The 23,381-nt window shown below is 40.3% G+C and overlaps 1 protein-coding gene across 4 annotated transcripts; it reads left to right on the top strand.

Annotated features, from left to right (window-relative positions):
• Window positions 1-107: 107 nt before the first annotated feature.
• Window positions 108-22,450, top strand: chac2 (ChaC, cation transport regulator homolog 2 (E. coli)). 4 transcript variants are annotated; one of them, XM_080200459.1, is made up of 3 exons: window positions 108-357; window positions 12,363-12,398; window positions 20,278-22,450. In XM_080200459.1, the coding sequence occupies exons 1-3, from the start codon at window positions 223-225 to the stop codon at window positions 20,659-20,661; spliced, it is 555 nt and encodes a 184-aa protein (XP_080056585.1). In that variant the 5' UTR covers window positions 108-222; the 3' UTR covers window positions 20,662-22,450. The 4 variants fall into 4 exon arrangements, with proteins under 4 accessions (XP_080056585.1, XP_080056583.1, XP_080056586.1 ...); XM_080200457.1 differs by having other exon boundaries at window positions 108-366; XM_080200460.1 differs by lacking the exon at window positions 12,363-12,398.
• The last annotated feature ends 931 nt before the right edge of the window (window positions 22,451-23,381 follow it).

Raw genomic sequence — 23,381 nt, 5'->3', positions numbered from 1 at the left:
AACCAATCAGAGGCGGACGGCGCGCGGGGCCTGCTGGGAATTGATCCGGAGGTCAGGTGACAAACAGAACTTCATTTCCCGTCAGGCCTCTGGGGGCCTGTGCGCCTGCGCCCTGGCCAGGCCCCGCCGTTAGGGAATTGGCAAACGGTGTGGTGGCCGGGGTCGCTCAGCAGCGTCGTTTCCCGACACGGGAGCCAGTTATTGTGGGGTGGGTGTACAGACATGTGGATATTCGGTTATGGCTCGCTGATTTGGAAAGTAGATTTCCCCTACCAGGAGAAGTTAGTGGGTTACATTCGGGGCTACATCCGTCGCTTCTGGCAGGGCAGCACCGATCACCGGGGCGTCCCGGGCAAGGTGAGTCAGGTGAGGGGTGAGTCAGGTGAGGGGTGAGTCAGGTGCGGATGGGGGGCTGACATTTGATCCAAATAACCGTGTCCCCCTCCCCGTTGTGGCGGCTGTTTAAATCCCGGTGAAGTGACAGATTTCCACCTGCCCCGAAGCCAACTGTCTGTCCCCGTCGGATGCCCCTTTTCCTTCTCCACGTGGTCACACTTCTGCTTGGCATGCATTTGGAGTAGTGTAAACAGGATCTGTCCCTCCTGGTGTGGGATAGAATAGTAAGAAGTCTCACAACACCAGGTTAAAGTCCAACAGGTTTATTCGGCAGTAAACGCCATTAGCTTTCCCGGCTTTGCCTCTTCGTCAGGTGAGTGGGGAGTTCTGATCACAAACAGGGCATATAAAGGCACACACTCAGTTTACAGAATTCTGATTAGAACGTGAGTCTTTATAGCTAATCAAGTCTTAAAAGGTGCAGACAATGTCAGTGGAGATAGCATTAAGCATAAGTTAAAGAGATGTGTATTGTCTCCAGACAGGACAGAAAGTGAAACCATGGATGTTGTAAGCCCTGGCAAGTCATAGGGGTTACAAATAGTGTGACGTGAACCCAAGATCCTGGTTGAGGCTGCCCTCATGTGTGGAACTTGGCTGTGAGTCCCTGCTCAGTGACTCTGTTGTCATGTGTTGTGAAGCCTGCCTTGGAGAATGTTTACCTGAAGATCAGAGGCTGAATGCCCATGACCAGGATAACCAGTTGCTGGTTCTTGGTTTTTGCGACAGCTGCTAAAACCATGTCTGAAGAAAACTCATCTACCCCAATAATACCTTCCTTGGTTACTGTTGTAAATGTGTTGAGTTCCCAGACACTGGTGACAGAATTATAACAAACAGCTACTTCATGCTTGTATTCTGCCTGCCCTCCTAGGGACAACTTCCATGTGGTTGACACATGACCCTGTTTCATCACCTCAGTTTCCACGTTCCTCTTTTAGTTAAGTCTGTGCATGCCGTTTTGTAATGTACAAATTAAACAGGCTAACAATGCATAACTATAACACAGTGAGGCATAGATTAAGCTGATGCATAGCCCATCACATCTCCTTTTCTCTCCTCCACTTTTTGTTGTAGGTACATGAGATTTGAAGGCTAGTCCTTGATGGAACCATGTATTTGGTTTGCTCAAACACCAAGATGTGTAGTTTTGTCAGTTGGTAGCAGTGTCGACTTTCTCAGGGTGGATGAACTGGAGCATTCTGTCTGTGTGCTCAGTGGATGCAGGGTTTGCAGTATTGTTCTGTAGAGGAGTCTGCATGCCCACTGGTGTAGATGCCCTATGTAGGATGACTGGAGTGCTGTATTAACTGTTGGTGCTGGTTCCAATACCTGTAGGAGGTGATGACAAATGCATACATGGGCACTATCTGAGGCTGTTCAGTTGTGGGGCACAACAGTGACCACCATTGCTTCACTGCTGACTGCAAAATCCAGGCCAAGAATTGGGAGAGTGACTTTAACTTTCTGATAAATGCCACATAATCATTGTAACTAAATCATTCAGCCATTTTAAAATCTCCCAATACCAAGAAGCTTTAAGACAGACGAGCAAAAAATGCAAACCGTAGTTCAAAAAAAAATATAGCAGATGAACTCCTGGTCAATTTAAGGCATTTTGGTGTTCTGGCTAATCTAATGGGATTTTTGAGCTGCATTGCTCCCTCATTAATGTTAACACTTCGCATGTTGTTGTCTGTGTTGTAAGTCTAGCATTAAATGCCAAACATTTGCTCAATGATGACTCAGACCTCAATACTTACTGTTCAGATTAGTTCTGTTTACTTCAGCACAGCCCTGTCTTTGCTGACAAACTTGTAGAGTTGAGAAGAAAAAAACTATGCATGTGGTTAGCAATAATGGGCAGCCAAAGATTAATTTTAGCTGGATCAATACAAGAGTGTTATCCCCAAACACTTCATCTATGTTTGAAATCAAAGGTGTGAATAAGGAAATAATGAGATAAGTAAGTTGCATTTTTTTAAAGTCAGGGTGCTGTATTTGCAGACCAATCTCGGGTTTAGTTCTGATACATTAAATTGGCTGATCTCATCTGGGCAGCAATAAGGATGATGCAATATCCTCAGAGCCCAAGGTAAGGGAGTGAGAGCAAAGTAGCACATGGTGGTGATATAATATCACATGATGATTAAGAAAGAGATATGGAGGGAGCAGTTTCAACTTTGTGCAGCAATCTCAATGTGTAAATAGAGGTATGGTTTTACAAACTATAATCTCGAGCAGCTTACTTTGAAAGATCAGACCAACCCTAAAGAACCCTGATCTGCTACAGACCAAGCAAGTCGGCAATCTTGGAAAGAGGGAACAGATTCAAGACTCACCAGATAGTTGGAGCATCCCGGATGCAGAAGATGCAAGTTGAGACATGCAGACCTGGAGTCCGGACAGCAGTGAGCACAGACCCAAAGCAACAGGCAGCACCAGTGAAACAAACAATTCCAAAGCTCAGACAAAGCATGGAAACCACACTGTACTCGCAGAACCATTTTGGAACACTGAAGGCTCATGATGGCCAAGAACTGAGATATCTGGAAGCCCATGAAATATAGAACTACTTCTGGTTTACAAAAGAAAAAAGATCTATTGCTGACAACATGACAGCAAGGCAGAGAGTTGATGAGACTTCAACTTCTTACGAAGAAGTGCTCAAAGGGCCAAAAGGCCGTCTCCTATGTTTCCTTTCAGTCCTGCAAGCAATTGATGCACATTTCAGCGTCCACAGAAACTTGTATTAAACGGATCAAATTTAACAGAAGTCAAAGATCAGGCAAAAGCACAGCTTCTTCATTAAAGATCTATACAGGTTGACGGAATTGCAATTATTATCTTGAGGGATGAATTGATTTGTAACAGAGTTGTCTAGAAGTCTTTGAAGAATTAACAGACCTCCGACAGACAAGAGGATTCAACACCAAGTAGTGCCGATTACGAGACAAAAGGAACTCAGAATAGTGTTTGTGATGAACATGAGAGCCTGTAGAGTAGAACGTGTGAAACCATTCAATTTGTTGGCCACAAGAGTGCACAAAAGCCTAAACCTGCCAAAACAGGGAAAGTGCTCAAATTGCTATCCAGAAATACCTCCAATGTGGTGGGAACAACCAACACAGCAAGGAAATGTCTCGCAGAAGGAGCAGTGTCACAATTGGAAGGAAAAACCTTTCAAAACTGTCACCCAAAAATGCTGACAAAATTTTAAAGAAGTAGAAAATACTAAAGCAGAGTCAAATACAGCAAGTGGCAGAATCAAGGGGAGGTAAATGAAACTGGAAATAAAGACTGAGTCTGAAACTCAAACAGATAAGCATCCCATAGAGTTAAAATTTAAACAGGAGCAATCAGACAAAGTAAAATAGCTCAAGCAGATTACATTGCACCTTCATCTATCAAATTACAGTTCTGGTGAGATGACGTTGAAAGTTAAAGGCCAACTCATGTAAAAGTTGCAGTATAAAAATAGAGAAATCTTCGAACCTTACTGTCGTTTCAAAATCAAGAATGCTCTCTAATAAACAAAGGTATGCTTAAAATTGAAACTATGAAGTTGATGAGCATCGCAGAAGCCCATTCTGAAATGAATTTTCAAAATTATTGACAGGCCTAGGAAAACGAAAGACCAAATACCCTACCTCCTGAGGGCTGATGCTAAATCAGTTTGCCTTTTGACACAGGAAAGCGCACATGCATGCGTCAGTCAAGGATGGAATCAACAGCAAGGAGCTATCTCATTGATCACCATGCAACAAAATGGTAGACAACAATGGTCATGATCCAAAAGCCAGATGGCTGTATTAGAATCTGTGTGAATTTAACTCAACTAAACAAACAGTGGAATGCGAGATCCACCCAGTGACTTCAGTGGATGAGAATATCACCAAACTTGCAAGGATACTCTTGTGTACCATATTTGATGCAAATGGTGGATTTTGGCAGCTGCCTCTGGACAAAGAATCCAGACTGTTGGCCACATTTGTAGTACAATTGTCATTATTCTTTTACTGGATTACCAGTTAAAATTACATTCACTCCTAAAATTTTCCATAGAGCAATGTCTGATCCTACAAGGCATGATAATATGCCATTTGGATGACATACCCTTGTACGTGGCTCCATGAGAGAAGAGCATGATCTAAGATGATGCAGACCTAATATTGAATGAACAACGTGAGCTAAACCTATGATTAAAATTTTAGGTCACGTAGTATAACTACTGAAATTACAGTTGTTTCACAAAGAACAAAAGTAAACAGCTTCCACAAGAACATAACTGAGCTTCAGTGATTCTTCAAGAATTAAGTAGGCAAGTTCCTATCAAATTTTGCAGAGATCCACAAGTATTTTGAGACAACTGAGAAGGGGTCAATAGTAATCTGGAATGTGGACGAGCAAAATGCTTTTGAAAATATTGAACTTCTTAATCTCCTCTGAAATTTTGGCACATGACGACCCAGAATTACAAGCCATAGTAGCATATATATTGTCAACAGGTCTGCAACAGTATTATTTCAGGTGCAGAGTGATGGCAGACCTAGACCATTTTACTGCGCCTCGAAGTTATCAGAGACAGAACAAAAACACACACCACAATCAAAATAGAAGCATTGGCAGCAACACGGGAATGTGAAAAATTCTGAGTACAAAGTGGAATTGCAGTTCAAAATAAAAGCCATTAGTCACTTTTCTGAACATAAAAGAAATTGTAAAGATTCTACCCAGAATCCAGTGTTTCAAATTAAGGCTAAAGAGAAATGTTTGAAAGGCAATATCTTTTCACCATTTAATATTTTGTGTTTTTAAGAGGTCTCTCCATTTCTAGATTAAACAGTTGGGTTTATTTAAATAATCCTTGTCACTTATTCCTTTTCACTGTATATCTTTTCCCCTTTGTTATCCCTCAAGTATTCATACATGTTCCTGAAGTACACTCCAGTATCTTATACTCTAATGTTCTGATTATATATCTAGAATCATCTTTTTTAATTGATTCTTACAGTATTTATACACCAAAAGTCATTAGTATATCATCCCTCTTGGGCCTGATCCATTTGGCCACCAGCAACATCAGTTGAGGGAGTATGAGCAGTTAAGTACTAAATTTAAAGAGCAGAAGCACAAAGGTAAAATTTGGATTGCTACCTGAGGAATGAGAAAATTAGTCTATGACCAATGGGATCAGATAGTTGAATGCATGGCTCAAGAAGTGGGTTTCGATTCATAGGGCACTGGCACCAGTAATGAGGGAAGAGTGAACTGTCCCATTGGCATGAGTTTCTCTTGAATTTGATTTGCCAGGTTTAGTATCCAGGCCAATTAAATCAAATTACGGCTATGGAGAAGACTTTAAACTAAATGGTCTGGATAGGTTTAGAAAATGTATAAGTAAAGACAAGGCAATAATGCAGAGAATTGATACAGATAATAATAACCAGACTGTGACTGGAAAGGACAAAACATACAAACATAAGACTGCACTAGCAAGTAGGGGAAAAATGATAAAATGACAGAATTTAAGGCTCTTTAACTGAATACACAAAGCATTCATGACAAGATCGATGAATTGATGGTAAGAATACAAAATAAGTAGGTTTGATATAGCAATTGCAGAAAAGTGATCAAGGCTGGGAACTGACCATTCAAAGGTATTTGACATTTGAAGGAAAAAGAGTTAGAGTAATCTTATGAGAAATTATTTCTACCACCTAGAAGGACATGAGACAACAGATGCATGAGAACAACACCACCTGCAAGTTCCCCTCCAAGACACTCACCGTTCTGACTGGAACTATATTGCCATTCTTTCACTGTTGCTGAGTCAAAATCCTGGAGCTGTCTTTCTAACAGTGTTACTGATGTACTTGCACTACATGGACTGCAGCGGTCCAAGAAAATAGCTCACCACCACCTTCGCAAGGGCAAGTAGGACTGGCCCAGTCTGATAGCCTATATCCTAAAAATACTTTTTTTTAAAAAAAAAAAGTGGCTATATGTTGGTTACAATGTTCAACAATTCTTTTAGCTTCTGCAAAGGTCCCGGTAGATTGAAAAAACCATAAATGTAATGCCTCTGCTCAAGAGAGGAAAGAGACAGGAAACTTCAGTTAGCCCAACATCTATCATTGGCAAAATGCTGGAATCCAAGATTAAGGAAGTAATCGGGCGTTTAGAAATTCATACTACTATCAGGCTCACAACAAATTTGGTAACATGAGCTTTTGGAGCATTGCCCTTTCATCAGGTGAGTGGGCATTCACCTGATGAAGGAGCAGTGCTCCAAACAACCTGGGATCTTGGGTGCATGTCACGCTATCTGTAACCCGCACGACTTGCCTGCGCTTGCAAAATCTCACTAACTGTCCTGGCTGGAGACAATACATATCTCTTTAACCTGTGCTTAACCCTCTCTCCACTCATTGTACCTTTTTAAGACTCGATTACCTGTAAAGACTCACATTCCAACCGTTATTTTGTAAATTGTGTTTTGTCTTTATATGCCCTGTTTGTGAACGGAACTCCCCTCACCTCATGAAGGAGCAGCGCTCTGAAAGCTTGTGGCTTGTGCTAACAAATAAACCTGTTGGACTTTAACCTGGTGTTGTGAGGCTTCTTACTGTGAATAAAGGAAAGCCAGTAGAACTATTCTACTTGGATTTCCAAACGGCACCCAATAACGTGCCACTTAAAAGGTTACTACACAAGCTACGAGCTTTGTGTTAGGAGCAATATATTAGCGTGGGTAGCAAATTAGAGTCAGAGGTTTTACAGCATGGAAACGGGTCCTTCAGCCTAACTTGTCCATGCTGCTTTTAACCACTAAGCTAGCCCTAATTGCCCATGTTTGGCCCATAGCCTTCTATACCAATCTTGTCCAATGGGTAAGATTAGTATAGAGGGATATGGCTAACAACAAAAAACAAAGTCGGGATAAATGAGTCATTTTCAGGTTTGCAAAGCTTGATTAGTGTTGTATCATAGGGATCAGTACTGGGGTCTCAACTATTTACCATCTATATTAATGCATTGGTTGAGAGATGGCATGTATTGTTGCCAAGTTTGCTGACAGGATAAAGATGAGTAGGAAAGCAAGTTGTGAGGAGTGTACAAAAGGGCTAGATTTTCAAAGAGCCGCAAAGTGGGGAGCCTGTTGTGGGTGCAATTTCATAATTGCAGTCCTCACAATCATCTTGGAATCCCAGTGCCCTTGGTCAATTTGTAATATTGAAAGACTGGCAGGGGAGGAACCGGACATCTGCTTGTCTTCAGTTATGGAGCCTTCAGATTCCTTAAGGAGCTTGTCAAGGGGCCTGTTGGTGCAAAATTGAATTCTTGAACTTTATTTCAGTGAAGCAGCACTGCTGTCACGGTCACTGTGGGGCTAAGTAAAGTTTTTGTCCATCTGTTTTGTCTATTTAGTTAACGCTGTGTTAATGCAAGTACAAAACCTTCATTCTTCTGATTAAACCCCCTTTCTTCTTCATTGATGCAACGCTCCCTGTAGGGAGCTGCCTGCTCGTTCCATCTCTTTAGAATTCATGCAGTGCAAAAAGGAGGCCATTCAGCCCATTGAGTCTGCATCAGCTCTCTGAAGAGTATTTTATCCAGGCCCCTCCCTCACCCTGTCCCTGAAACCTCACTCACTTATCATTGCTAATCTAAGGGGCATGATCAGTCCACCTAACCTGCAAGCTTTTGGAATTGTGGGAGGAAACCAGAGCACCCAGAACAAACCCATGCAGACACATGGAGAACATGCAAACTCCACACAGTCACCAACGGCCAGAATTGACCACAGGATCTTGGTGCTGTGAGGCAGCAGTGCTGACTACTATGCCACCTTGCTGCCCTTAGCTGAAGAGGCCCCCAACAAGGTTGCCATCTGCCTTTGCTGGTGCTCTGCAAGCAGCTCCCATCTTCAGGAGGTGCTTGGTTCCATAACTTGGGCGCTAATCAAGCTCTGAACAATTAGGGCATCTACATTTAAAAACAGCATCATGCTGTGTGTACTGGATAGGGTGATGATGTGGAGATGCTGGCGTTGGACTAGGGTAAACACAGAAGTCTGACAACACCAGGTTAAAGTCCAACAGGTTTATTTGATAGTAATCTCAAGCTTTCCGGGTTTGCCGCTTCGTCAGGCAAGTGGAGTTCCAGAACGCAAGGAGGGCGCAACATAAAAGTAGGGAAGCCTCGCTACCATTGCATAGTCATGATGTGGAGATGTCGGCATTGGACTGGAATAAACACAGTAAGAAGTCTGACAACACCAAGTTAAAGTCCAACGGGTTTATTTGATAGCAAACGCCTCTAGCTTTCAGAGCGCTGCTCCTGTGTCAGGTGACGGAGGAGCAGCGCTCCGAAAGCTAGTGGCGTTTGCTACCAAATAAACCTGTTGGACTTTAACCTGGTGTTGTGAGACTCCTTACCATTGCATAGGGTATTAATGAGAATGTACCTAGAGGACTGTTTACAGTTTTAGTATCCTTATTTAAGGAGGGATATACATATATTGGACGCTGTTCAGAGCAGGTACACTAGGTTGATTTCTAGGATGAAGATAATATCATGAGATAAGATTGGGCGTAAACGCATGGAATTTTGAAGAATAAGAGGTTACCATATTGAAACAAAAGATTCTAAGGGGCCTGATTGGCTAGATATTGAAAGGATGATTTTTCTTGTAGGGGAATCAAGAGCAAGGGAGGCACCATTTCAGAATGAGTTCTCCCCTTCAGTATATAAATGAGCATAAGAACATAAGAAATAGGAGCAGGAGTAGGCCATCTAGCCCTTCGAGCCTGCCCCGCCATTCAATAAGATCATGGCTGATCTGTCGTGGCTCAGTTCCACATTCCCGCCCTCTCCCCCATAACCCTTAATCCCCTCGCTTATCAAAAACCCATCAACCCGCGTCTTAAAAATATTTAGCGAGGCAGCCTCCACCACCTCAATGGGCAGAGATTTCCAGAGATTCACCACCCTTTGAGTGAAGAAGTTCCTCCTCAACTCCATTCTAAACCGCCCCCCCTTTATCTTGAGGCTGTGCCCCCCTAGTCCTACTGTCCTTTCTGAGCGGGAAGAGTACATAAGAACATAAGAAATAGGAGCAGGAGTAGGCCATCTAGCCCTTTGAGCCTGCCCCACCATTCAATAAGATCATGGCTGATCTGTCGTGGCTCAGTTCCACAGTTCCTTTCTGAGCGGAAAGAGTCTCTCCACCTCTATCCTATCCATCCCATTCATCATCTTATACATCTCAATGAGATCTCCCCTCATTCTTCTAAACTCTAACGAGTACAAGCCTAATTTATTCAGCCTCTCCTCATAGCTCAACCCCCTCAACTCCGGCATCAGCCTAGTAAACCTCCTCTGCACTCCCTCCAAGGCCAAAATATCCTTGCATAAGTACGGCGCCCAAAACTGCACACAGTACTCCAGCTGAGTCTCTCCACCTCTATCCTATTCATCCCATTCATCATCTTATATGTCTCAATGAGATCTCCCCTCATTCTTCTAAACTCTAACGAGTACAAGCCTAGTTTATTCAGCCTCTCCTGCAGAATTTCTTCTCAATCATTAATCTTTGGAATTCTCTACTGTTGATCAGTCGTGATCATATTGAATGGCACTGTAGACTTGAGGGGCTGAATGGCTTTTACCTCTTATCTTCTATCTTTCCCTATGTTAGTGCTGTTAAGTTTGAGCAGCTTGTATTTCACTTCAATATTCATGACAGGAATGAAGATGAGAAAAGCATATATCCCAAGCATTGAACCCTGCATGAAGCCTTTCAAAACTTCCCAACTTGGAATTGTTTATTGAAGCTCAATATTATACCTTGGGCTATTTTATTCAGGTTTTTATCTCAATTAGGAATGTTTGAGGAGAGAACCCATTATGGAAGTGCACTATCATTTTGTTTGACATTTTCAAATAACTCGAGGTTTAACAATCATGCGTCTTTATTAAAGACATACAATATGTCTTTGTATAGACATATACAAAATTAAAGCTTTTAGTTTTAATTATTTGTTCTGTATCAGATATACTGGTTCAGACTTGCACTGCAACAAAGCAGGTCAAATACTGTCCAATAGCCAATTTCCAATCATCATCAGTTCTGTAAAGACCACACACCAATAACTCGCTTGCTGATGCGGTTTTGGTCGTACCAAAAGGACTGCTCCATACCACAGTTCAGTCTTGATTCAAACTCTGACATGACTTGAATTCCTGAGTGGAGAATTACTGCTTGTGTTGTAATTCTTCAGTCAAAATGAGAATTGTACTTGGTTTTTCAGTTCTTTTTCTAGTGCAAAGACAGACCTTTTGTTGTACATTTTCTCTGGGGATTTTTTTGGTATTCTTTCACAATGTGGGCATTGCTGCCAAAGCTGACATTTGTTATCCTTGAAGGTGATGGTGAGCTTGAACTGCTGCAGTCCACCTAGTGCAGGTATACCCATGTGCTATGAGGAAGTGATTTTGATCCAGCAAGAGTGAAAGAACAGTGGTACAGTTCCAAGATAAGATGATGTGTGGTTTGGAAGGGATCTTGCAGGTGGTGGTCTTCCCATGTGTCTTGCACTTACAATTCTAGGTGGTAGAGGTTGTGGATTTGGATGGTGCTGTCAAATGAGGCTTGGTCAGTCCCTGCAGTGCATCCTGTGGATGGTACACACTGCTATCACTGTATTGGCGGTGGAGGGAGTGAATGTTTAAGCTTGTCAAGTGGCCTGCTTTGTCCTGACCTATATTGAGCTTGAGCGTTGTGGGAGCTGCTCTCATCCAGGCATGTGGCGATTATTTTATCACACTGTGGCTTGTGCCTTGTAGGTGATGGGCAGACTTTTGTGGAGACAGAAGGTGAATTTACCTGTTGCAGAATTCCCTATCTTTGACCTCCTCTGTTGCCACACTGTTTTTATGGATGGTCCAATTTCTGCTCAGTGTTAACCCCAGGATGTTGATAGGAGTGGTTCAAAGATGTAATAAACTAAAACATTTTCTGTATGTGACATCTACAACTTGGTGTTTATTGATTATTGAAAGCAGCATGTTTATCACAGGTATTGTATTGTGAATATATCTACCATTTATAATCCAGAAATATCAGATTAAGGCAATCAAATATTTGCGGGTCTTGGAATGTGATTGACACTGGCACAGGAGTATTTATGCTCGTCTCTAGTTGCCTGTGGGAGTGTGGAACTGGATTCCCATTTGGGCTGAATCAGATGGGAGTAGTAAATTGAGTGAACCAATTGGGTTCTTGCTTACAAAAGTTCATTAGTCTATAAATTACCAGAACTACATGAATTCATTTTCTTAACCTGTCATGGTGAAATTCGAATTTGCCACTTATGACTTGCTAGTCCCAGACCTTAGACAATATATTTTGCTTTATAATCAATGTGTTAATTAATAAAATTAAAATTTGCATCAGCACCCCACCCCAGATTGATTTCTATTGAAGTAAAATGCTAAAATTATTGTACAGATAGAATAAACTTAGAGAACATGTTAGAATACATCTAATTAGATGTTCATAATAGCACATGGGTTAAGATTTAGTACATTCAAATGTGCAATGCTAAGTATAATTTAAAATATAGAATGTAGTGACTGACTTTACCTGTGAATAGTGAGATAATCTTATTACTATTATTGTCTGAGAATGGACAAATAAGCAATCTGCAGAATGGTTTCTGAAAGGACAAGTTACAATGTATTCTGTAATTAATAAAATTTGCGTTTTAAGTCATGCATTTGTTACTGGAACTGTAGTATTTGGAGCCCAAATATGTCAGTTTCGTTGAAATGCAAGGTTTTTTTTATGTTGATGTCTTTTAAAATTAGACCAATGTTAGCTTGTCCTTAATCAGATTATAATTAAATTGTGTGATTATACACGTCTTAAGACTTTATGTATTTCTATTCCATCCCTGTAGCCTGGAAGAGTTGTCACACTTGTTGAAGACCCCGAGGTAAAAGAATAATGTATAATTGTAAATCAGTTCTTCAGTTTAAGATTTTTTGTGCGTTCATTAAAAGTATCTGAAATATTTGAGCCTCTGCATAGGGACAACAAGCCATTGTATATTTATTAGCTGATTAAACGTGCAAAATAGCAGAATTCTTTTAAATTTATAGAATTGCATATTGGTCAAATCTAAACTCTCAAATAACAAACTTTGCAGCAAAATACAGTACCTGCATTTGTCAGCATCCAGACTTGGAAGGCAGAGGGAACTACATCAGACTTCAGTATGCTTGTTTATTGCATAGGATTTTAATCTAATACTGGTTGATTTAGCAGAAAGTCTCATGAAAATGTCTTTAATTTGATCCATGTCCTTGCAGCTCCTACAGCTACTACAGCAGTGCCCACCCTGTCCCACACTAAGATGCTTCAAGCTAGGCATGAAGTGATGCTCTCTTCCCAAAGTCTCTACCACATGATATGTGAGAAGATCAAAACTGGAGACATTTATGGTTTGGCCACCGTTAGAATAACGTACAAGGATAAAATAGTATACTTTGTTTTTTAATTGTATTATAAATTGTAGTGGGGGAGTTCTGTTTTGGTGGCCAGATTATTTTAGAAAGTTCTAAAAAGCAACTTTAAATAAACTCTTGTAAAGGTAAACGAAACTCAGTCTTTAAAGCATAATGACATTTTATATTTAAAACTAGTTTTATTAAAACATAGAAAATACAAAACAAAAACATACAATAGACAGATAAACAAAAACTTTGGCTGACGGGAGGATGCAAGGCAGGCTCAATGACACACTACTCTTCTGAGCTTTCTCCGCAGATATCCACTTTTGTGCCAAAAACTTGAGCGATTATACAATTCTTAAACCCAGCAATTAACATGATGTCATTTAATATTCAACTTGTTAATCTATTCGTGACAACGTTCTTAAATCGGATTGTAATCTGACACCTTAAAATAATAGTTTGCCATTTGTTCATTCAACTCTTGAAAGCATACTACTTGATCAAAATGGCTTCCTGGTTGCTTAGTGATACAAAACTATAATTTTAACTTATTCAGCATTTTGTGGGGTAGTCAAAAAATTTTTTTCTACTGAAGGAGGGCCCAGTCATCTGGTAGAATTCCCAGGATGAACTCCCTGTTCTAGAATACAATATTATATAATTTGTTCTTCTAAACAATGTATGATTTCATAACTACCATGATAAATTTATATTGTAGTCAAGTTTTCACATTTTAGTTAATTCACTGACACAATTAATCCTTGAGTTTTACAATCGAATACTGGCAAGCTTATAAGCTTTACATTTATGATTTAAATGCTTAATTTTTTTTCTAAAACCTTGTGTTAAAATATTCGATCCACCTTGTTGACCAACAAGGGGCATACATGCGGTGGGTCGTGCGATGGCTGCTCTTGGATGTTGCTTCAAGAGTTGCCTAGTGCTTCACATCATTAGTGTACGGTTAAACTGGACCATCTGACGGGCAACATGACAGCTCGGTGACTATCACTGTTTGCTGTGTAGATACATGGATTTGGGCCAGTGTCTGCGGGAGTTTGCACATTCTCCCCATGATTGCGTGGGTTTTCTCTGGGTTCTCTGGTTTCCTCCCACATTCCAAAAAACATGCTCTTAGGCTGATTGGTGTAACAAATTGTCCCTAAATTAGTCTTCCCTCAATCTTCCCCAATAGGTGTAGACAAAGGTCATGGGTAGAGGAGGGTACTCAATGTTAAAATGGTGGCGTGGGCTCCTTGGGCCGAAGGGCCTGTTTCCCGTGCTTTGTTCTTTATTAACTGCTTGATGTCCTTATGTTGGGTATTAATGATTAAATGTTCCCATCATCATAAATGCACCTCACTCTGGCTATCACTGGATGGCTTGTACATGAGTCTTTACAGATCTATGCACTGGAATATCCAGATCTCTTTCTCTGCCCAATTTAATGCTCTTCTCTAAAGTGAGCACTTTTTTTTATTATTTATCCCACTCACATGCACAACACTGCACTTTTCCCAGTTAAACATCACTTGCCAATCAAATCAGGATTGACCTGAAGCAATTAAGTGCCATCTACAATCATGCCATTTACACAACTTTTCATGTCTAGCAGATCCTATCCCAATCTAGATCAGAGTCATACAGTACAGAAGAGACCCTTCAGCCCATTGAGTCTGCACCAGTAAAAACAACACTAAATCTACATTAACCCCACTTTCCACACTTGGCCCATAGCCTTGTATGTTATGACATTTGAAGGTAACAAAAATACTAAAGAGCAAAGTTTCCAACATCAAGCTTTGCAGGATCACTGGTAACCGACCTCCAAACAAATCCAAATCCACTTTTTCTACCGTGTTCCAGTTAGTTCTCGATGCAACTTAACATATTAGTTGCCTGTTCTCCCATGAAATTCTCTCCATTCAGTTCATTGTCTTTCTATTTCCCTTCTTTCTCTATAGCCCTCCTAAAAAGTCACCACTTTAAGTAAACCTATGCCTACCCAACCTGTCTCTCTCTCTCTCTCCTTTAGCTGTCACCTCTGTGAAGATCCTTATGTCATAGAAATAATAGAAACCCTACAGTACAGAAAGAGGCCATTTGGCCCATTGAGTCTGCTTTGACCACAATCTCACCCAGGCCCTACCCCCATAACCTTACATATTTACCAGCTAATCTCTCTAACCTATGCATCTCAGGACACTAGGAGCAATTTTTAGCATGGCCAATCAACCTAACATGCACATCATTGGACTGTGGGAGGAAACTGGAGCACCCGGAGGAAACCCACGCAGACACGAGAAGAATGTGCAGACTCCACACTGACAGTGACCCAAGCCAGGAATCAAACCCAGGTCCCTGGAGCTGTGAAGCAGCAGTGCTAATCAGTGTGTTACCGTGCTACTCATTTTCTCTGTTAAAATGCTTCATAATTGTAAATCATTGAAAGATTTTGCAAAATTTGCTGTTTCTGTATTTTCTGCCCACGGGGTGTTTAATGTCAGTCTTGACAGTCTATCCTTTCATTTCACCCTAATCATCGGTTTTGCTTTGATTCTGCCTTTCTTAGTAGGAATGTAGTGGTGATAAATGGCAACTATAGATCCTGCAAGGCAGACTGGTTTCAAATTGTGTGACTATTCTTTTGTAATGCTCACTCTGCATTTGCCATTTGAAGGCCTCTTTTTTTAAAAAAAAATCCCCAAAAAGTATCACGTGAGAGCATTGCTTTGCTCAATATGATCTGAACAATGCACCAAGTTACATCTATAACATACTATCGTTCAACAACAGCTGATATTTATGTAGCACCATAATATAGTAAATCATCCCAAGGCTATTAAATGGAACATTGGCTCTCCAATTTTGCTTGATAATGTGACCAAAAGCTTGATCAAATGGATATATTTTAGGGCACATCTTAAGACAGAGGCTGAGGGAGGAAGTGCTAAAATTAGGGCCCAGGAAACTGAAGATATAGCCATTCGTGGTTTGGCAATTTTGAAGTTTGTACTATGTAAAAGGCAAGATGAGTATACAGATTTGCAAGGCTGGGGAAAGTTACAGGAGCAAAGTTATGGAGTGATTTGAATACAAGAAAATTTGAAATCTCTTTGGACATCCACTGTTGTTCATCATTTAAATAATGCTTTTTTAGTCTAAATTGGATTATCTCTAGTCTGCATTAAAATTCACCTGTCACATTTTTTGTCTGTTTACTTAATCCATCAATATCTCCTCGTAATTTTTTATGCTGCAATCTACATAGTATATTTGCCAATCTTTTGACATCAACATGCTTGAATATATTGAGATTCCAGCAAGATCATTGTGAAACTTTCTTCCCTTTTGAGTGTATATCCTTCATTAGTGCACTCCATTCTCTATCACTTAAATAATCTCAATTAGCCTTCAATTCCACAAGCTTGAAATTTAACTAACAGTCTCAATTTGGAACCTTAACAAATGCTCCCCCCACCCCGCCGAAATTCTACATTAACTACATCAAGAAATATTCCATTGTCTAGTATTTCAGTTCCTTTCTCTAACAATTCAATTAAGTTTGTTAGACGTAATCTACCCTCTTACAAATCCATTTTAGCTGTTTAATCAGGTTTTTTCCAAGTGCTCAGTCACTCTGACCTTATTGATTCCAGTAATCACCCAAGATGTTAGACTAACAAGGCTTTAATTTCTCACTTTTCTTTATCTCAACTTTCTTAAGTTTGCCATTTTTCAACCTGGCTGGCCATGGAGGACTTTAGAATGGATTGGGCAACATCGTTTGTGGTGGAGACCAAAGAAGGGTTATGGTCTTGCAATGTTTATTTGGCTGAAATTGTGTCACATCCAGTCCTGACAGTTTGATAAATGAATTGACAGCATGTAGAGGTGGTGATGCAATATTGCTAGATGTTATTTACATAATATAAAACCTGAATTCTCACATGTAGATGTGGTATAGAAGAGTACCAAGGATGGATCTATGGGAGCTCTAGACTGGCATGCAGGGCTACAAACAGAAATAAGAGATTCTCTGGCTAATATTGAATTGTATGGTCAAATGCTGCTCATCAGGACGGCCAGAACTTCAATCTCGCCTTTGTGTTCGTGAAACCAGTTCAACTGGAGGAGCTGAGATGGTTACCATCATCCACCCACCCCAGTGCCCCATAACATCCTGAGTGGATATCCATATCTTCATGATAAGTAAAAGTGCAACTAAAAGAAGTCTCACTAAGCTGGATAATGAGAAGAGGCATTGGAACAGGATGGCATGGGTGCAGACAGGAAGAGAAGGGATAGTGCACCATGATCCCAGTCAGAATGTGTAATTTGCAACTGATTAGAACTGTTCTAGTACTTGTCAGGGCTCAAAACCTATAGTTCAGAAATGCAGTTTGAAGTAAAATGGGCACAGTCTTTAAGAGACGAGAAGAACAAAACAAGGGACGAGATGTTGAAGATGGCCTCATCAGAGGAGTCAAGGATGAATGTCTCGATGAGGGGCAATAACAACAATTTGAAACCAATAACTCGGTATAGCAACCAAGATAGGAAAGTGGGTGATTACAGTTCACTGAAAATGCTGAAAAGGAGCAGATAATGGATCTCATGGACAAGATGAGCGAGGCAAAGATAATGGGGAAATATATACGTTCAAGCCAGGGTAGGAAGGCAAAGTCTGGTTGGGTTTAGCATGCTGGGCAAGAGGAATGGGGTAACAAGAGGCAACAGATTTAATCAATTTAATGCATGAACTCCTTTACACTTGTTTGTTGAGGGTGGGATGAGGACGGGAAAAATGTTTAAGAAGGGGGTTCATAATAAGGAAACAAACCCAAAGTTTAGCTCTTCATTCTGAGATGATCCTGGATTACTGAGTACTTTTGAGAGGAGAGTAGAGGTTGAAAATACTATGGATGCTGGAAATCTGAGATAAAAACTAAAATTGTTAAGTCCTGTTTTGCAAACCCAGGCAAGTCTGGCTGGAGACAATACACATCTCTTTAACCTGTGCTTAATCCTCTCCACTCACATTGTTTGTACCTTTTTAAGGCTTGATTACCTGCAAAGACTCGCATTTCAAACATTATCTTGTAAACCGAGTTTGTGTCTTTATATGCCCTGTTTGTGAACACAACTCCCACTCACCTGACGAAGGGGCAGCGCTGCAAAAGCGCTTGTGCTACTAAATAAACCTACTCGACTTTAACCTGCTGTTGTGAGACTACTTACTGTGCTTACCCCAGTCCGACACCAGCATCTCCGCATCAAGGCTAACATTTACAGCCCATTCCTAATTGCTCTTGAAGGTGCTAATTAGGTGTCTTTGACATGTAAATTTCCAGCAGTTTAATAAAACTGAGAGACTTGCTAGGCCATTTCAGAATCAATCATGTTGCTGTTGACTTAGAATCATACCAGAACAGACAAGGCAGCAGATTTCTCCCCCCTTAAGCCATTAGAAAATCTGATGGGCATTTTTGACCACCTATTGGTTTCATGGTCACTATTACTGATACTGTCTTTCTGTTTAATTGACTGAAGTTCAAGTCCCCAGCTGCTGTGGTGGGATTTGAATCATGGTTCAGTAATATAAACACTGCCATCATTTCTGGATGGTTGTGTGTTTTCTGCTCCAAACACATTAAATTGGCAGAAAATGTAAATAATTGTAGAATGCTGATCTCCTGCAGATGAACCACAGCACATCAAATAGTTATTCTCTAAACAGTAACAGAACCTATTCAGTGATAGGCCAGAGGCTATCTGTTCTCTGCCACCTTTGATTGTGTAAAGCTAAACACCATTTTGATTTAATGTGTCAGAATTATTCCCTATTTGAATGTGATGGTTATCAATAGTAGTTTCATAAGTGTGTTTACTGAGATCTTAAGTTTTCTTTTGAAAGAGATGCTACAAAAGCTTGATTTCCCTCCCCCCCCCCCCCCCCCCCATCCACCCCTGATTGCATCATGTGGGAATAGGAGTAGGCCATCTAGCCCTTCCAGCCTGCCCCGCCATTCAATAAGATCATGGCTGATCTGTCGCTGCTCAGTTCCACTTTCCCGCTTTCTCCCCATAACCCTTAATCCCCTCTCTTATCAAAAACCCATCAACCCGCGTCTTAAAAATATTTAGCGAGGCAGCCTCCACCACTTCAACGGGCAGAGAATTCCAGAGATTCACCACCCTTTGAGTGAAGAAGTTCCTCCTCAACTCCGTTCTAAACCGCCCCCCTTTTATCTTGAGGCTGTGCCCCCTAGTCCTACTGTCTTTTTTGAGCGGGAAGAGTCTCTCCACCTCTATCCTATCCATCCCATTCATCATCTTATATGTCTCAATGAGATCTCTCCTCATTCTTCTAAACTCTAACGAGTACAAGCCCAGTTTATTCAGCCTCTCCTCATAGCTCAACCCCCTCAACTCCGGTATCAGCCTAGTAAACCTCCTCTGCACTCCCTCCAAGGCCAAAATATCTTTGCGCAGGTGCGGTGCCCAAAACTGCACACAGTACTCCAGCTGCGGCCTCACCAATGCCCTATACAGCTGCAGCAAGACCTCCCTACTTTTATATTCAATCCCCCTTGCTATGAAGGCCAGCATCCCATTTGCCTTCCTGACCACCTGCTGCACCTGCAAGCTGGGTTTTTGCGATTCATGCACAAGGACCCCGAGGTCCCTCTGCACCATCGCCTGCTGCAGTTTTTCGCCCCGTAAGTAATAGTCCTTCCTACCATTCTTCCTATCTATAAAGATAAGCTTTCAGTTGAATTTGATTATTTTGGTGAGAGCTTTCACAAAACACTTTGTTGGATCCGTGTAAATTCTGTATATTTTAAGAATTCTGAAGCATTTTGTTCCTTGTTGAGTTTCTGATCTCAACCAAGAGATTGAGAGTGATGCATATTACATACAAAGACTTCCCCCAGAGGGAATGCTAAGCAATTCTGTCTGTCTGAAGGAGAATTGATTCAGGTAAGAATGGAGGTGGACTGGTAAACTGAAGTTTCATGAATATTAATCCTTTGTACATTGTGTGTGGCAATATAGTCACTTGTATGGAGCAGTTTGAGCTGGGTTAGAATCTGCCATGTTAATTGAGGACAAAAGGGTGCAAATTTCCTCAATTCAAAACACGAATATTTACAATGGTAAACATATATAATTAATTGCTCACCTATCCATAATGCAACCACAAATATCTTTAGTTCAAATAGCCCATTCCATGTTTGTGAAGTTTGTATATCTGGTTAAACTTGCTATCTGCAATAAACCAGTGGAATTCTTTATTGGATAAGATGTATTCTTCTTTTGGACAAATGTATTACCATATTGTATGTTTACATTCAGGGCCTTGTGTGGGGTGTGGTTTATAAGCTTCCAGATGGAAAGGAAGACGAGGTGAAGGAATATCTTGACTTTCGTGAAAAAGACGGTTACAGGACCATTACTGTCACATTTTATCCTAAGGATACTTCAATAGATCCTTTTCCTGTGATACAATATATAGGAACATGTGATAATCCCAATTATTTGGGCCCAGCACCCTTGGAAGACATGGCTCTGCAGATTTTAAATGCTGTTGGGCAAAGTGGAAGGAACACAGAGTACTTGTTTGAACTTGCCAACTCCTTACGAAAGCTTGTTCCAGAAGATACAGATGAACACCTCTTTTCATTGGAGAAAATGGTCAAGGAGCTTTTAGAAAGAAATGGAAAAAGTAACTATATATAAAGGATTGTTGCAATACAACAGGACTGGATTGGAGACTTTTTTCTTGACCTCTTTTTACTTTTAAGTTATTCTTGCTGTATCATTATTCCTGACAATGTCCACCAAAATAAGAACAGAAGGTACTGAATGCAGTGCTGATGACAATGTAATATTTAAAAAGTAACTGTACTCCATGTATCAAAATGTGTTCTCATTATTCAGCCAGAGTACTTAGTAAAGTCATGCTTACACAAGCCTAGTTACAAACTAAACCCAAGAATGGTTTACGCTGAATACCCTGAATATTTGGTTATTAGTGGTAATATTTTTAGTATTGTCATAAATTCAAGTGAAATCAAATTTCAACTTGGCAGGATGATATTAGCCAATAAAGTGTCATTCATTTGGATGTTGCCTACCTGTCTTGTTGCTGGAAACAGCAGACATCCAGTGTTAAAATCAGTGTATTACATGTACCATAGATGAATGTTGGATTGCAGAATTCATCCCAGAAGTTGTAGCACATCCCAACAGAACCTGAAGAACACAAAACTGAAAACAGAAAATGTGGGAAATATTTAGTAGCATCTTTGGAAAGAGAAACAGATTTAAGGTTTCATTTGATACGGTTAGATTTTAACAGCCTTTTAAACAAGGAAAGGAAAGAACAACAGGAAAGGGATGTAATACATTGGTAGGCAAGAGTGATTTTAAATGACAAAGGGATGATGGAGCCAGGCAAAAGGAGTGGTAATGGGACAAGCACATTACAACAGTGACCATTATAACAGTAATAATGTATTTTTTTAAAGTGCTTCCTCCATACTGAAGTTGTGAAAGGTGCTGTGTAAGTGCAAGTTTTTCTTTAAAGAATCAAATAGTCCCAGGGGCTTTAAATAACAACAGCTGTCTGGAAAATGTGGAAGTGATGTTATAATCTGAAATTGTTGAACTCAGTGAGTTCGGTAAGTTATCTTCATAACCACTGCTTCTATATTTGTTGCAAAGAGCCAGTACTGGTAATCATTCTACTGTTAATATTTACAGCTCCTTTACAACTCCCCTTTTTCATGCATCATTACCAGCCCCTTTTTTGCTTTGCACTGTCTTTTTTATTATTTAATCACTCTGCTTTCCACCCCATAAAAGATCATTCCTTTCCTGTCCCACCCCATCCCCATCTAGACATACTTGACTGTAAAATCCCTAACTTTTTTTCTAGTTCTGATTTATGGCTATTGATCTGAAACATTAACTCTTTCTCTCTCTTCGATACTGCCTGACCTGCTGAGTATTTCCAGCATTTTCTACTTTTACTCATGCTGGAAATCTAAAATAAATGTATTCATTTTGTACATTCGGCCACTTGCATGGCATGTTCTAGGTGATTAGAATAAGTCAAAGTCGCAAATGTCCGAATTGCACTAAATTTGTGTACATGGTTTCTGAATAGTACCTGCCTCTCTACCCCTTGGGGTTTAAACACTAAATCGATATGTGCAGATTTTTGCCAAATATTTGGAAAAGGTGAGGTTGCAAACTACAATACAATGAGCTATAATTATTTTCAGACTGTAAAACTATCAATAGAAACAAATATCATTTTCAGTTAGTTTTAAATTATAATAGAAGCTAGTGTGTTTTGACTTGCACTGGAAACTACATTTAAATCGAGATTGCTCTAAAGCACCATTGTGATCCACATTTGTCAAGCTGCTGTTGTTTAGCAAGTGTGATTCTGTCTTTCATGAATGTAAAGTAATGTCATTATTGAACTTTATTTACCAGTTTTAAATGAACCTCAAAGAAACAGCCATTTTTTTTAAAAATAAAAATAAATGTAATACCATTAATGAGACTGTCAATTATTTAAAAAAATGAATTCTTTCATTGGTGTTTGCTAATACTGACAAATTCAAAAACTCATTCTAATTTGAGTGGGAATCATGTTTTGTGGTACTGACAGCTCTTAAAGTCTGCAGCTAACAAGCCTAATTTCATTTTGTAATCCATGCTAACTTGTTCAATACACAGCTATTTTTATAGCTCCAAGTTGAATTAATTTCCAGATTCCATCCCTTTCTATTTGGAAAATAATTTTACAGGGAAATCATTTGATCTGTCATGCTCTGTGATAGTTCTTTTAAAAAAAACTGTCAAATTTAGTCCTACACACCAGTTTTCTTCCCAGTAACCCTGAAAATTAGTTCTCTTCAAATGCATGTCCGATTGACTTTTAAAAGTTCCTATGGAATTTGAATCCCCAAGCTTTTAGATAGTGTGAATCAGATTAGAACATAAGAAGTAGGAGCAGGAGTAGGCCATCTAGCCCTTCAAGCCTGCCCCGCCATTCAATAAATCATGACTGATCTGAAGTGGCTCAGTTCCACTTTCCCACTTTCTCCCCATAACTCTTAATTCCCTTATCTGCCAAAAACCTATCTACCCACATCTTTAAAAATATTTAGCGAGGTAGCCTCCACCACTTCAACAGGCAGAGAATTCCAGAGATTCACCACCCTTTGAAGAAGTTCCTCCTCAACTCTGTTTTAAACTGCACCCCACCACCACCTCCGCCCCCGCCCCCCCCATCTTGAGGCTGTGCCCTCTAGTCCTGCTATCTTTTCTGAGCGGGAAGAATCTCTCTACCTCTACCCTATCCATCCCTTTTGTTATCTTATACGTCTTTATAAGATCCCCCCTCATCCTTCTAAACTCCGAGTACAGACCCAGTCTATTTA

The sequence above is a fragment of the Carcharhinus amblyrhynchos genome, chromosome 12 (genome assembly GCF_965287045.1).
Source record: "Carcharhinus amblyrhynchos chromosome 12, sCarAmb.v2.hapA, whole genome shotgun sequence".
In the NCBI taxonomy this organism is placed as follows: Eukaryota; Metazoa; Chordata; class Chondrichthyes; order Carcharhiniformes; family Carcharhinidae; genus Carcharhinus; species Carcharhinus amblyrhynchos.
This window is presented reverse-complemented; position numbering and strand designations above follow the sequence as displayed.

What these genes read in the sequence shown, in the direction of transcription:
- chac2 (XM_080200457.1), top strand. Translation starts at nt 223, where the DNA reads ATGTGGATATTCGGTTATGGCTCGCTGATTTGGAAAGTAGATTTCCCC. An exon ending in TCCCGGGCAAGGTGAGTCAG is followed by an intron (nt 367 to 12,362) that starts GTGAGGGGTGAG and finishes CCATCCCTGTAG; the next exon opens with CCTGGAAGAGTTGTCACACT. An exon ending in CACTTGTTGAAGACCCCGAG is followed by an intron (nt 12,399 to 20,277) that starts GTAAAAGAATAA and finishes GTTTACATTCAG; the next exon opens with GGCCTTGTGTGGGGTGTGGT.